The sequence below is a fragment of the Falco rusticolus genome, chromosome 6 (genome assembly GCF_015220075.1).
Source record: "Falco rusticolus isolate bFalRus1 chromosome 6, bFalRus1.pri, whole genome shotgun sequence".
Taxonomy (NCBI): Eukaryota; Metazoa; Chordata; class Aves; order Falconiformes; family Falconidae; genus Falco; species Falco rusticolus.
This window is the reverse complement of record NC_051192.1, coordinates 11,356,960-11,370,840: the sequence shown is the minus strand read 5'-3', so window position 1 is coordinate 11,370,840 and position 13,881 is coordinate 11,356,960. Positions and strand designations below refer to the sequence as shown.

Below are 13,881 nucleotides of genomic sequence, written 5' to 3'. Positions count from 1 at the left end.
TTTTATGACATTGCAAAAGCCCTAGCACAGTTTCAGGGGTTTTCGCTGGTATCAACGTGCCTTGGCAGGACAGTTCTTACTTTTGAAAGCATAATCAACTCTACATTAGCAAAAGCACTCCTGCCAGCAGAATGTCTGTCAGTATGGCTCTCCCAGCCAGTTTCTTGCTAGTGCAGAGGGTAATCCCAGGTCGTCCTCTCTCTCAAACTCCCCCTCACGTTGGGTGTGGAAAAGCCACGTGTTACGTTGCTTTCAGAAATGCTGGAGGCTTGTGACTCCCCGTAACTTACAGGCTCCTGCACTCCTGACAGCCAGTTTTAAGTCATCTCAATGTAACTCTTGGCTCATCCTTCAGTCAGCCTGGCCTTTCAGAGTCGGGGTGGTGCACAGAATGGATCCTTCCCATTAATAAGGCTGGAGGCTGCCACTGTGTGTCACGTATGGGGAGGCTATAGGGCCGTTTCCCTTTTCAGCACACCACCGATGACTGAGTTTTGCTTTTGGCATGTTTTCTGGCATTGCAGAAAATTAAACCCGCTTAGAGCTTTATATTGATGAAACTTGACCCAAAGCAGGGGGAAAACCTGGGAATTGAGACAATGTGTTGATTCTCATTTAAAATGAGAATGCCAGTGAGCTGTAGCTGAGTGCTTCAGACTGCGCTGGCACTGAGGGCTGTCTCTGTTGAGCTCCGTGCAGGACTTTGCTCCTGCATTATTCCAGGTAAGCTGGAAGCTCACAGAGCACAGTGCAATAGCAGCATATTCTCACAAAAGAGTCACGGTTTCCCAAACACTGCGAATAACCAAATGGGAAAGAAGTCAAGCATATTTATAGTGCACTGGAATTTTTCCTCTGAGCAGACTGGTCTTTAGTGAATTCACAGCTGATTATAAGCATTACATTTTTAAGACTTCCAAAGCAATGAGGAAAATGTGGGTTCAAAAAAAAATGTAGAGAACTCACATGTATTTGAGTTAAAAAAAAAAAAGTAGAGAACAGTACCTGAGGTGTGTTAGGTTTAAATGTGTCCACTGACAGACAAAAGCTTGACTGCTGAGTCATACCCTTTATGCTCTACTAGGGAAGGATAAAGACAATATGGCATGACACAGCTGGTCCGTAACCCTGGTGAAAAAAATGCATGGCTACTAAACCAGTTGAGTGTTTATTGCTTAAAGATAATTCAGATTGTTCACAGGGGTGAATTATTCATGGGCTTTACACTGAAGAGATCATTTAAATTAAGAGTTTCTAGCAGGTAGCAAATTCGCTAATGTCTTTTTAAAGCATGTAATTTTGACTTACTATCTGATCAAATATGCTAATGCTATACTGAGATTTCAGTTTGTTTCGTGATTTGTTATTTGGCTTCATGAGACATTTTATGATATTTGACAGCTGCTTCCAGAATTAAATTTCAGATCTGGTACATGCTGTCAGCTTCCTAGGGGTGAAGCTGTGGGGTGGGTGGGTGGGGTGGACACTAAGATAGCAGGTTTATTGGCTTTGCAAAATAGTGTGCCATCCTGTATAGAGAAGATCATGGGGAGAATGTGAAAATATTTCTGTTTAGTAAGGTCATGGCATTGTCTGCATTTGCCATGAGTTACTAGGGGCTAGCTTAAAGGTTTTTCAGGGGGATGTTGAACTGGAAGGACTGTGAGAGACTGGCAGAGGTAAGATTCTAGAGGTGTCAAGCAGTGGTGAAGTCAGTAGGAGCCCGGGAGGAGGTGGTGTTTACTGACTCTACTGCAAAGCAGCTAATGTATTGCCAGCACCTGCTGGGATCCTACTGCATCAGCAGTACATTTGGGGAGAGGCAGGCAGAGGAGCCTGAACTCGGCAGAGACATCTCTCCTAATGTATCACACAATCACCCTCAGCAATGACCTTAATGCTTTTTGTGGTATGTGGCTTAGCCAGCTAAATCCAAACAGGCCCACACCATGACCAAGAAGTTTCATGAGAGCCTGCTGAAAAGCATCTATACTTTGATGCTTATGACAGTTCAAGACCCGTTCTTAAACTGATGAATTTATTTTTCTTGTTCAAGACAACTGAGTTTCTGAGCTAGAGCAGGATCAGTGGTAGAAAGATCCCACTGAGAACTGAAAATAAAAAATTGGTACTGATCTTAACTGCTTTACATTGGTTGGGGGGGGGGGGGGTGGCTGGTGTGTGACTATCAACAGAGAAGTGGGGAAGATTTCAATAAGCTGATGTTTAGAAACTAAACATTTTGGGAACCTAAACTGGCATTTAAGGGAACTAAAGAGATTTCTGGAAAATCTAGAAAGAGGCACCCAGTAAAAATGTATTATTTCCTTTCAAAATTCTTGATGAAAAGCACCTGGGGTCTTGGTAGCCAGCGAGTTGGGCATGAGTCAGCACCATGCCCTGGCTGAGCAAAGGTGGTCAGCACTATCCCGGGCGGCGTTAACAGGAGTGTAGCCTGAGGGAGGTGATTGTTGCCTCCTACTCAGTGCAGTTTTGGGCAGCATGCCCCCCAGTACAAGAAGGGCATTGCTAAACGGGAGTAAGTTCATCAGAGGGCCACCAACCTGAACAGAGCTGGACCACATGCTTCGCTATGGTGAGGCAGCTGTGCTTGTTCAGCCTGAGAAGAGAAGGCTTCGGGGGGAGGACCCAACAGTAGCCTTATGCTACCCTAAGGAGGTTATTGAGAGAATGGAGCTGGCTTTTCATAGTGGTGCATCGTGGAAGGATGAAAAACAACAGACACAAGCTGAAACAAAAGAAGTAGTTCAGACTAGAGGTAAGGTTTTTCCTGAGGGCAGTGGAGCAGGATGCCCAGACAGGTTGTGCAGTCTCTGTCCTTGGAGGTTTTCAAGCCCAAACAAGATAAAGCCCTGAGCAGTGCTGTCTGATCTCAGTGCTGACCCTGCTCTGAGCAGGGGATGGATGGGACTAGAGACCTCCCAAGTTGCCTTCCAACCTGAATTATCCTTTAATCCATAGGACCCCGTGATCCTATGAAGATCCTTAACAGTCATTTGCTTTTCCTAACCCAAACCCACACATGCATCACTGCAAAACCGACAGTGTTTATTGAAAGCCTGCTGTGTAGCGCTTTCACTGTATCACAGTAGATATGTGACTAGTAATATAAAGGGATGCCGGCAAACATAATTCTAAGATCTATGAAGATACCAGGAGCTGAGAAAACTTCAGAAAATAACACAGGGCACTTTGATCTTCTGCAAAATCAAAACCCTGAATAGACCTCTTTTTTTTATTTTTCAGGGGACATGCAAAGCATTTCTTTCTCTGGCCTCTGAATAAAGGTGGAAACCCTGCACTGAAATGCCCCAAATTCTCTGTTCTGCGAGCAGACAGCTGTCATTATTTGCTGTGACATTCATTCATATTGCACATCCCTTTGTCCCCCTCTAAGCATTAGTGTTATCCGTTGCAGAGGACAGAATCTCCTAAAGCCCTTTGTCCCACGCTTCCCTTAAACGTATGATCCCTGAAGGTCTCTTTTGCCCTTTGTGAACCAGCAGGAGCAGCTGGCTCTGCCCCACAGAGTGGCTGGGGTTGGCAAAGCTGCAGGAGTTGCCAGCCTGGGTGACCATGGCACTCCCACAAGCTTTGCAGGATCCTGCAGCTCCAGCACATGGACTAAAGCAAGCTCTCAGCTCCTTCCCACAACAGGCCCCCCAGCTGCTCTAGCTCTGATTTGACCCAGCATTGCGTGCAAGGATAAATGATTGCAGAATGTGTATTTTTACCTGAACTAGCTTGAGCCTGGCTGCCTTTGCAAATGATACTAATGAAGGTTGTGGTGAAACAGGCTTCAGCACGAGCTCTCCAGGGCCTGGAGACCCTGGGAATAAATCTTGGGTGACTACATCACATTTCCTCCTCTTCGCTAAGCTAGCTTAGGTATATGCATTTATCTTGCAGTTACAGTTTAAGATGACCAGGGGAGGACGGCCTGTCTCCACTGACTCCCGTGTATGTGGCAAACACTTGTGATTCTGATTTAATTATACACAAAAACTTCATTGAGCCAGATGGGCATAATTTTTATTGCTTCTATTGCTATAGTAACTGGGCGGTTTTAAAAAACTCTACAGATTAAAGGTGTCATCCATGATGAGAGATGCTAGTAAATCTGCAGAAGTGCTGCACTTTTCTAGGCTACGTCGCAGGAAGGTTACACAGCGTGTTCCTGAGAGAAGAAATGGTTCCCATTATTCTGTGTAAGGAATGAAACATCTGCTGGAAGCTTTCTGCAGGCTTACTGCCTGAGCTGAAGAAAAGGCTGCAATTAATTATTATGGGAACTCAGAGATGGCTGTTGCTATTTTGAAGCTCTAGCAGAATAATGTAGTTATTAGCTTGGTTTTACACCGTTGCAGTCTCCTGGAGAGAGTATCACCCTTCAGTGAGTCATAAACTTTTGGCAGCTAAGGAAATTCTTCTCAGGCTTGTTTGTTATCAGGGCAGAAAGATCTTAATATTGGCTAGAAGAAAGAAGAAAGCTTTCTAAAAGTTTCCTACGTTAATGTCAGTTTGCAGGTACATGACTTGTGTACCTCTTAGCAAGACAAGAAATTAAAAAAAAATAAATAAAGCCTTCCACTGGAGGTGCAGTTCCTCCTATATTGTTTGTAAGCCTGTTGCCACCAGGCTTTTCTTGTTGTCTTTTGTGGAAGGAACTTACAGATTTCCAGGGACTGATTTACTTGTTAGGAATAATCAATGGAGCGCAGGTTTCCACTTTTAGAATGAAGTTGCCCTGTTGCTGTGTTGGTTGACTTTCTTCTGACATGAGTGCCTTACATTTCTGATGGAAGAGCCTTCGCTCCTTGTAGACCTGCCCACAGCAACCGAACCAATTCATGAGTATTACCAATTATTATATTAGTGTTCCTATAGTATCTGGGAGCTGTCGAGGGAATGCTCAGCACGCCGGGCACTATATGAACCATGGACAAAGGCTGCACCTGCACTCAGGGGTTAGGTCATTCCAGACAGAGGCAGAAAGGCCACATAAATGGAAGCCCAGGAACAGAGGAAACGTGCTCAGGGGAAGCCAGGCGCTGTAGTTCTGACTTAGCATTTCCCCTGTAAGAGTAGCCAGTTATCCAACTTGCAAAATTCAGCACAATGAAAACTTTGATCAAGCAGACTTAGCTGACAGATGAGCTTTAAACTACTACAAGCCTCTGCTGCCATATGAAAGATGTGCGCAGACGTCACCTGCTTCCATGCCCGTTGTTTTTTTTCCACTGAGGTGGGTTAATAGAAAACCTAGGGACGCTGAGGAAATTTCCATCCAAGTTTTCCTTGGATTCAATTAATTTGATCAAGAAGATCTGCTTCTCTTGGAGTAATAGAAACAAACTGTTATTATTTCACAGCCTTATGACATATTCAAGCATTGTTATTAATGTTGTTTCCAAATCTTGTTTGTGGCTGCATTGAGATGTGTTTTGTGGTGTTCGATTTTAGTCACTGCTTCTTTCACATCTCAAAAGGCCAAGAGGCTGTGAGCAGCAGAATGTCACCTGTGGAGCGTCTGATGTCTGTGCAGGACAAGATCAGTGCTTACTCAGCTGGGGCACTCTTTGCTTTATCTCCTTACTCTAAATGCAGTTTTCATTGAACTTGTATTTCCATCTTCTCCATTCTTCTGGCACATGCATTTTTATAAATCAACCAGTGATTTCAGTGGTTCTTAATTGCTTAAGCAGCATTTCCTTAATAAGCCAGATGATGCATATGCAAAGAGTAGTCAGCTAAAAATGAAGAACTGGGCAGCACAGTGAAGTAGTAGATTAAGCCAGTTTGTCAGCTATGTATATTGTGATTAAAAGTGTGTTGGGAGTCAAGTAGGAGAATTTATTTCAGTTAACATCTAAGATGCTATGGCTTTCCCTATCTCCCTGCTCCCTCCACAATTTATTCTCTTACTTAAACATCAAAGACTATCTTGGATCGTAAATTCTGATTTTTTTTCCATAATGCATATCACCACTGGGGCTTTTTTCAGTCCAATTTTAAACGTGTTGTGAAGACTATTGCACAGATTATAGATGTTATTGTGGGGAAGATACCCTGAATTCTTCTCCTTGTCATTTCATCATGCCTGTGCAGGAGGTGTCAATACATTTCATCAGACTTTCTGCACTTGCCTCAGTTTCCAGAGACACGTACAACACAAATCTTTAGTATTACAGGAGAAAGCCAGTTGGCTAACAGATCTGTTGGACTAAAAAGTTCTAGGACACGCTTTTTCTCTGGTCAGGTCATTTAGACTTACTCCACTGCTCTTGCTTTTTGGGTTCATGCAATGGTTTGCTGATAAGAAGTGGTTTTGTTCACATGCAGAGATTTACTGCTGTGGGTTGCTGAGCACGAGGAAGAGTGACTGCACAGGCCTACCTCCGTCCATGCTGAACAACCCTGAAACTCCCCAGTCCAGAGGACAGTACAGAATAAGAATGAAGGGAAATATGTCCTTGATCTGCTGGTACAATAAAGGGCACTTTCGTTTTTTGACCAACGCCTATTCACCGGTTCAACAAGGTAAGCAATATTCCTACTGCTCTTCTCAAAACTTCACATGCTTTTTGTGACAAGGCAAAGTGAGTCACTGAGTTTGATAATAAGCCTAGACGAAGAGCTTGATCATCATAACATCCCAGATAAACGGTAGCAGTCATGATTATTTCCCTTCTGCGTCTTGCTACAGCTATTCTTTTTCCCGAAAGGTTAAAAACCTACTGCTAATGTAGCCTCCTTTGCCTGAGCTGGTGGAGGCAGTATCCTTTTAGACATAAAGATTGTATCTTTGCTGATGGTCAGAGAAGGGAAGATGTTTGTTTCATAGCACTATACTAGCCCCATTTGCAAAGCATCTTGTAGGATTGCTACTACAGAAAAAATAATAAATGTCATAATGTACTTAGATCTCTGAGCATATCCTACAATTGATTTATTTTATCCAGTAAAAACTTAGTCATAAACAAATGTCTTTTTGCCAGAAGTAAATATGATTAAGACTTCCTGTTGTATGTTGAATTGATTTTAGCAGTTGATGAAAAGACACCAAAACAGATAACTTGGATAGTTCAAATAATTGCAAAGGGTTTCTTGATACTGAAATGTTGGGGGGGTTTTGTAAGTATACAGATGGTTTTAAGAAGGTTTGGAAACTTCTGTAAGATGCAATATGATACCAGCTTTTGAAATCTGTCTTTGAGTGAAAATATTGTTTCAGTTTCTTTTCATTTTTATTATTCAGGTTTATGTATAACTGCCTAAGACAAATAAGAATAACATAAACCTTTAAATGTAAAGCCACCAAATCGAAGGCATCTTGTATACTCATGTTCTGAATCCTGAGTGACTGAATACTGAGTGTGTACAGGCTACAGAAGCAAAGTTAAGGCCCTGAGCTACTGTATGGTATGCTGAGAAGTTGACTTAGTGTGTTGGTCAGTGCCTTGCCAGAGGACTCATTACCTTAGCAAAGCATGGCTGACGCCAAGGAATTCTGCTGGGCACCCCTGCGGAGGACTTGGTGACTCAAATGGACTGTTGTCTCAGCACAGATGCTGAAAATATATACATGAAGGAAATAATACGGTTTGGGGACCCTGCTGAAGTGCAGTGTTGATCCTCACGAGGGGCTTTCACCATTAGGATTTGTGCTGTTTCTCTTGTGCGCTTTGCTGTCTGGAGATTATTCAGCTGCACTAACCTGACAAGAGTTATCACTGCGTGTCACCTGGTTTTCACAGGCTAGCACAGAGCATTTGGTTATAATTCATAAATATTACTAGAAAAATACTCTGTTTGTAAACATCAGTGTTAACCGCCTTATTAAAAGAGGGAGCAAAAGCAGACTCTGCGCTGGCAGCATCCTTTAGAAGCAGCACATGGGAGTGCGAGCTGTTGTGCTTGTGACTGACCTTGGGTCTGTTTTGGCAAAGATGGGATTGTAGGTTGTGTGTGTGAGGTAGTTTAACATCCACTGGTTCGGACTTGCACGTGTGATGGGCAAGACCTACCCGGCACATTGCTCACCAAATGCTGGCTGGGACAGTTGACATAGTTCACAGTGAATCAGAGCAGAAAACAAAGGCTGGCTTTTTAAAGAGTGGTGCTGGGAGGAAGAGAGTCTCTAGTGCAGAGCTGGGAACAGATGGAGACTCGGTAGGAAGGCAGGAGACCAGATTGCCTGCCTCTAATTTGGCATCTCTCAAGTCAGTGCAGCAAAGCTAGTTTAAACCAACTTGGAGCCCGACCACCGAAGTCTCCTCTAAGGCGTGTAAATATAGAGGAGGAGGAAGAAGAGGAATCCATGCTCCTTGAGGCAAACCTGTAGCACAGACCTGCTGAGCACGTGTGTTCGACGGGAGAGGAAGTAAGGACAAAAGGAAATAAAACCTACGCAGGGTAGTTGGACAGAGACTGATGCCAGTGGGATCGCCGGCCACATGGTGCGTGTTTGCGCTTGGTTGAGTGTAAATGTTGGCAGGGGTGGAGGAGGCCCTGAAGAGAACCTTAAAAACAGAAGGCAAGAGATGGTCAAAACAAAATTTAGGATGAAAAAAGAGGTGGGTGTAGCTAATAATGAGCTATTTATTGCAATTTAAAGGCAAGTCGAGAAGGTAAATCTTGCCTGTACTTGGAATGGAAATCCCAACCAAGCCAGAGGCACCAGGAGGGCAGTACACTTGTCAGAGCTGATCTATGAATACTATTCTTAGATGCAGCAGGTTATTTCTTATGGATGTTTTGAACCAATGTGTCATAATACATCATCTCAGATGTAAAGGATGAGTCCTCTTCCTTTAGTCTTGCAAAAATTATTCTGCTTACTCTTACTATCAAGTATGAAGCTTCTGCCTAGAACAAACTTCAGTGGGGTTTTTAATTTCTGTTAAGCTTTAACTTAAGTTTAATTTTTCCTTGTGCCTGTATTACAGAAAAACTGAGATGCCAAAAGAGATTGAGACCCCCAGAGACTAAAGTAACCTTTATTCTGAAGCAGATGAAGTATGTGCTGGCCCAGACCTCCCCGTCTGTGGGACAAGGCTGCATTTTTGTTTTTTCCACTCTAGATCTGGTGCCCAGTTTTTCCCAGCATCTCCGTTACTGTATTCTAGAAATAACTACAATGTTTTCTGTGTTTCATATGAAGCAGAATGGAGCAGGCAGCAACCTCACTTGCTGCACAGCAGGGTGACTAGAATGACATCTTTAGCAAAAGCTTGTTGAACCCAAGATGAATTAGCTTTTTTTCAAGAAGAGCTTTCACAGCTGCTCTTCACCAACCAGCTCTACTTAAAAGCTAAACAGATAATAGCTAAGGATAGAAAACAAAGCTCAGGACACATACACAAGGACTAAAGAGCTGCAAATGTCATGCTGACATCTCACAAGTGACTTGTGAGAAGTGGAAGATGGTGTGGTGGCATTGCAATTGCATGAAGCAGTTGTGTAAGACCCTGTGTGGCTCTTAGCTCAGGAGAAGCTGGAGTGAGGAATCTGGTGACTATCTAGTTTCCTGAAATTCCTGAATCCTGAGAAAAAGCTTGCAAGACCTCATTCAGGGACTTGTGTTCAAGTATGGTGAGAGTGAGGATGGGACCAGAGGACTCCAATGGGAAGACCTTGAACATTAGACCTTGTAGAATGCTGAGTGCCTGCAGTTCTCATTAAAACTGTAACCAATCTAAGTCCTGATAAAAGACCATATAGCACCCGGTACATGCAGTGCACCCTCTGTTACGTTATGCCATCTCAGTGTTTGCCAGGGTGGGTGCAAGTGGTAGTATTACTGAGCCTCTGTTTTTTATGAACATGGTTCTAGCTCCTAAAATCACAGGCTGACTGAGAATAAGTGCTTTGAGGAAGCAACATATGTACACCTTTGTCTTTCTGCTTGTTTCGTTTGGGGCAGTATTTTCCAGGCTTCGCTTGATGAGCTTACAGCTTAAAAACTTTAAATTAAAAATAAAAAAAAGATTAAAAAAAAAAACAACCCCAAACCCGTAAGCTGATGCCTGTCTGCGGTAGCAGCCGGGAGCCCGGCAGCCTGCACCCCATCCAGCACGCTGGCAAAGGCAGGCTGCGGCTGCAGCGCAGGTGGTGTGTTCCCTGGAGGGATGGGAACACGGCGCTGCTGGGGGAGGACCAGGAGGGGAAATATCTCATCAGATGCGCGGGTGAGTCAGCTGGCTTGGGACCGCTTGCCACGGAGACCTGCAGCTAGGAGCAACCAAGCTCCGGCGGTTGTCTTCCCTGGAGAGGTGGCCTGTGGCTATGAAACGAACCGAGGAAAGGCTATAAAAGTAATGTGCCTATGAAGCTATTTATATTCTCAAAACAGAAACGTTACATGGAACATAATAAAAAAGTGAGAGGGTGTATATGGTACCCCTATAGCTGCCACGGCAATGCATTTGTTTAAGAATTGTGAATACGAAGCAAATTACAAAGGAAATATAAATCATCCAAACTAAGAGAGGGAGAGGAAAGCGAAGAGGCAAGCAAGAGGAGAAAGGAGAGGGGGTTTTGTAAAACACTGGCACCAGGAACATACTTAACCTTTCCTGACCTGCCTAGATGGGATGGCAAGTGACTCTGCAGCACTGATGGCTCATGCTGGTGGTATATCCTCCCTTTTACCTCACACTGGCCAGATTTTTGTAGGACTCCATAAAAGGACCAAAAAAAGCAGCATAATAAATATGTGAATGTAACAAAGGATTTATTTATTAGATTGTGGGGTTTTGTCCTCTCTTTGGGGTAATTTTACGCCCAGCTTGGTGGGGCAGAGGTGAAAGGAGAGGGTGTTGAACAATTTAGAGGTGATATCATTTTGGATTCTTGAAAAATCAGACTTTAAAGACACCAAATAAATTGCTGCATGGCTCAGCTGTAACATGACATTTAGTATGTGTCATAAGTCTTGCTTCAAAATAGAGTGTGCCAGCTAGGACAGCACAGGGGGCTTGACAGAGATAATGGATGGAGTGAGACTTCCAGCTGAAGGAATGGAATGGTGAAGTCTGTAATGAAAACGTGAGGAGCATTTTAGGGATGATTGTAAAAGAGTTGATAGAAGGAAAGCAATGTGAGTTTGAAGGCTTGAGAAATGAGAAAACCCAGGATTGCACCTGTACTGAAACAATGCTGCGAAGGGATGCAACCAAGCCTGTGCTTCTCTAGACCTGGAGAAATAGTGTTGTGCCTGGGAAAGAGAAGGGGTGTCTGCCACAGACATGGAGCAGGAGGTGGTCTGTACCCTGGAAAGGTGACCTTCACACTCTGTGGGGACATAAAGTCTCCAAGTTAGGGAACATACTCCTGTACTGTAAGTTTATTTTACTCATTCTTCCCTCCTAGAAGGAGCTTCCCATAGACAGGGAAAACACTGAGGACAGGAGAAATAAGTCAAAGAAGAGCTGGAGGAGTTTCTTGGAAGAGCGTTTGACTCATAAATACACCTTAGTGGTGGAGAAGGCCAGGTCAAAGATGCACCATGTGAGGGAACAGGGCCTGTTGGTGGAGTAACCTGCTCTAGGCACCACATCTTTGTCTAAGCGCAGCGGCTGGCAGGTAGCTGTAGGGGCCCAGGACTCGTCGCCTTGCCACAGGTCTGTGCAATGGGCAGGATAATCCTCCCTGTGATGAGCTGAATTGCCTAGTCAGCTGACCAGGCAGCGCAGGAAGCATTGCTCACAGGCAGAGTAACGTGTGCTTAGCTCCACCGAGCAACCTAAGCGTATGTCTGAGCTCTGGCTCCCCACAGCAGCGAATCGGGCTGCTTCTCATTTCAGTTACTGTGGTTGTGGCTCCTTCAACTCACCCATCAGCATCACCTCTTACGTGGACTGAGTTTAGCCCCTTGGCTCCTTCTTACTGTATTTTCTTTTGTCAGTTAGCACCCAGTGGAGTGGAGATAATGTCGTTCTTGGGCCCCAGGGCTGGAGATAAGCAAAGGATTTATCAAATGACTCATCTGGGTCCTTCAGAACTCAAAGCACAAAATAGCAAGTCACAGCTCTGGAGGTGACCACAACTAATTGTGACCCAACAGAAGAGGGACTAATACTGTCTGTAGGGGGCTGCTGTGGGACTATGGCAATGTGTGTTTTTTTCCTGAGCATATGTTAAAAGTGTTTGTGTCTAACATCTTTTGATTTCCAACTGAAAACTGATCCCTTTTCTTCCCCTTTCACTCACTCGGTGTGCTTCCAATGGAAAAAAGAATTCAAATTAGCATCTCTGTTACAGATAACTTTCCAGTTTTAGGGCAGAAACTGTCAATAAGGTTTATTTGACAATAAACTGTATAAGAAACCATATCTTTTAATTGCTAGACCTGTGATACGGATTTAAAATGGTTATGTTTCTAATTGATGCAGGAGTTATAATCAAGAGAAAAAGCGGAGAAATTCCATGCCCGTTGGCAGTTGAAGCCTTTGCTGCTCACCTTAGCTATATCTGCAAATATGACGACAAATACAGCAAGTAAGAATATGTGCATGTGTGTGTTTTTATGTCTTTCACTCCTTTTCTGTTGCTGCAATGTTTGAGCTGCAGCTGGGGGTTTGATTCTGCTTTCATGGAATTAATCTCTGACAAAACTCCGGTCAGAAGCTGGCTCTGCCCAAGGGCAAGAGCTGCATTGCTAGTGTTGTTTTGGCTCTATCTACCCATCCACTAGTCAAAAAAAAATTGGAGACTTACATTCTTAGCATCTTGTAAATGACTTTTAAGAAGTGCTATGAGCCAGCAGGCTGATGATTTTTGCCACATCAAATTGAAAGCTAAATAGAGAATTCAATCAGGGTCTACCAGCCCTACAAGTGTCTCTGGCTACCTCAGCTCTCCACCGCTATCAGCAGATGGTGTTTAGGTGATTATCTGGTGATAATTTGTGTCACCTGGAGCCAGAAGAAAAGGATGTTCAGTTGTGGCTGTAAAGGTGATCTAGATGATCTGGGAAAGCAGAATGCAGATGTTTTGGCTTCTAGATTTGGGCTCCTCAGTGTTAGCTCTTAATGTAGCAGGGAGAAACAGAGATGAGTAAGAATAGCAGTGGTGAAGCTTGGCTGTGGGAATAGCGATGAGGTGCAGAAGATTTCAAGAGCTAAAAATTGAGGAGAGTGAAAAAGCAGCAGGGGTTTTCCAAACCAGTTCTGGGCAAGGCAGCAAGAATTCAGCAGAGGAGATAAGAGGAGAGGAGGTGGTTGCTGGAGACCGATGCTGTGATCGGATCTCTGGAAATCAATACAAAAAAGAGGTGAATTAGTAGATTTAAATGGTTAATGAAAAAATGAAGGTAGGAAAGTGGGAAATCTTATGACCAAAGAGTGAATATTCTGGCAGTCCTAGAATTAGTCAGAACCTAAATATAAGGATGTCAGTCTTTTCTAGTTCTGCCTTATGGAGAGGTGTTCCACATACCAGCACTGCATGCTCCGGCTCTACCCCCACATCCTCCCACCTACTGTTGACAGCAGCAGCAATCACTCTTTGCTAGCAATAGAGATAAACAAGAGGAGAAGCACCAGTAGTCTTCCCTACACTGTAATGTAATGTGCCTGAGGCTTTTTTTCTTCTTAGTATCAAATTAAAGGGATTCAGACCCACAGCTCCCATCACATGGGTGTTTGTCACGGTAAGGTCGAGGAGTCCGTATCTGTACTTTTGCTTACACGGAGTGGTGCAGAGGTGAGTGTTGCTGAGGTTTGGCTTCTGAGAGCGAGGAAGTCTGTTTGTTTAAAGACCACTAGATATTTCCAAAATTGTGCAACTTAACTGTAAATGACTGTCAAATACATTGTACAAAATTTCTTTAGATGATACTTGCACTAGGTGTTAAGT

The 13,881-nt window shown here is 43.8% G+C and overlaps 1 protein-coding gene across 1 annotated transcript in view; it reads left to right on the top strand.

Annotated features, from left to right (window-relative positions):
- The window catches only part of PGBD5 (piggyBac transposable element derived 5), a 73,884-nt gene that overhangs the window by 51,844 nt on the left and 8,159 nt on the right, over window positions 1-13,881 (top strand). The window contains exons 5-6 of the mRNA XM_037391070.1: window positions 6,364-6,561; window positions 12,417-12,522. Coding sequence (XP_037246967.1) covers window positions 6,364-6,561; window positions 12,417-12,522 — 304 coding nt within the window. The remainder of the gene's footprint in view (window positions 1-6,363; window positions 6,562-12,416; window positions 12,523-13,881) is intronic.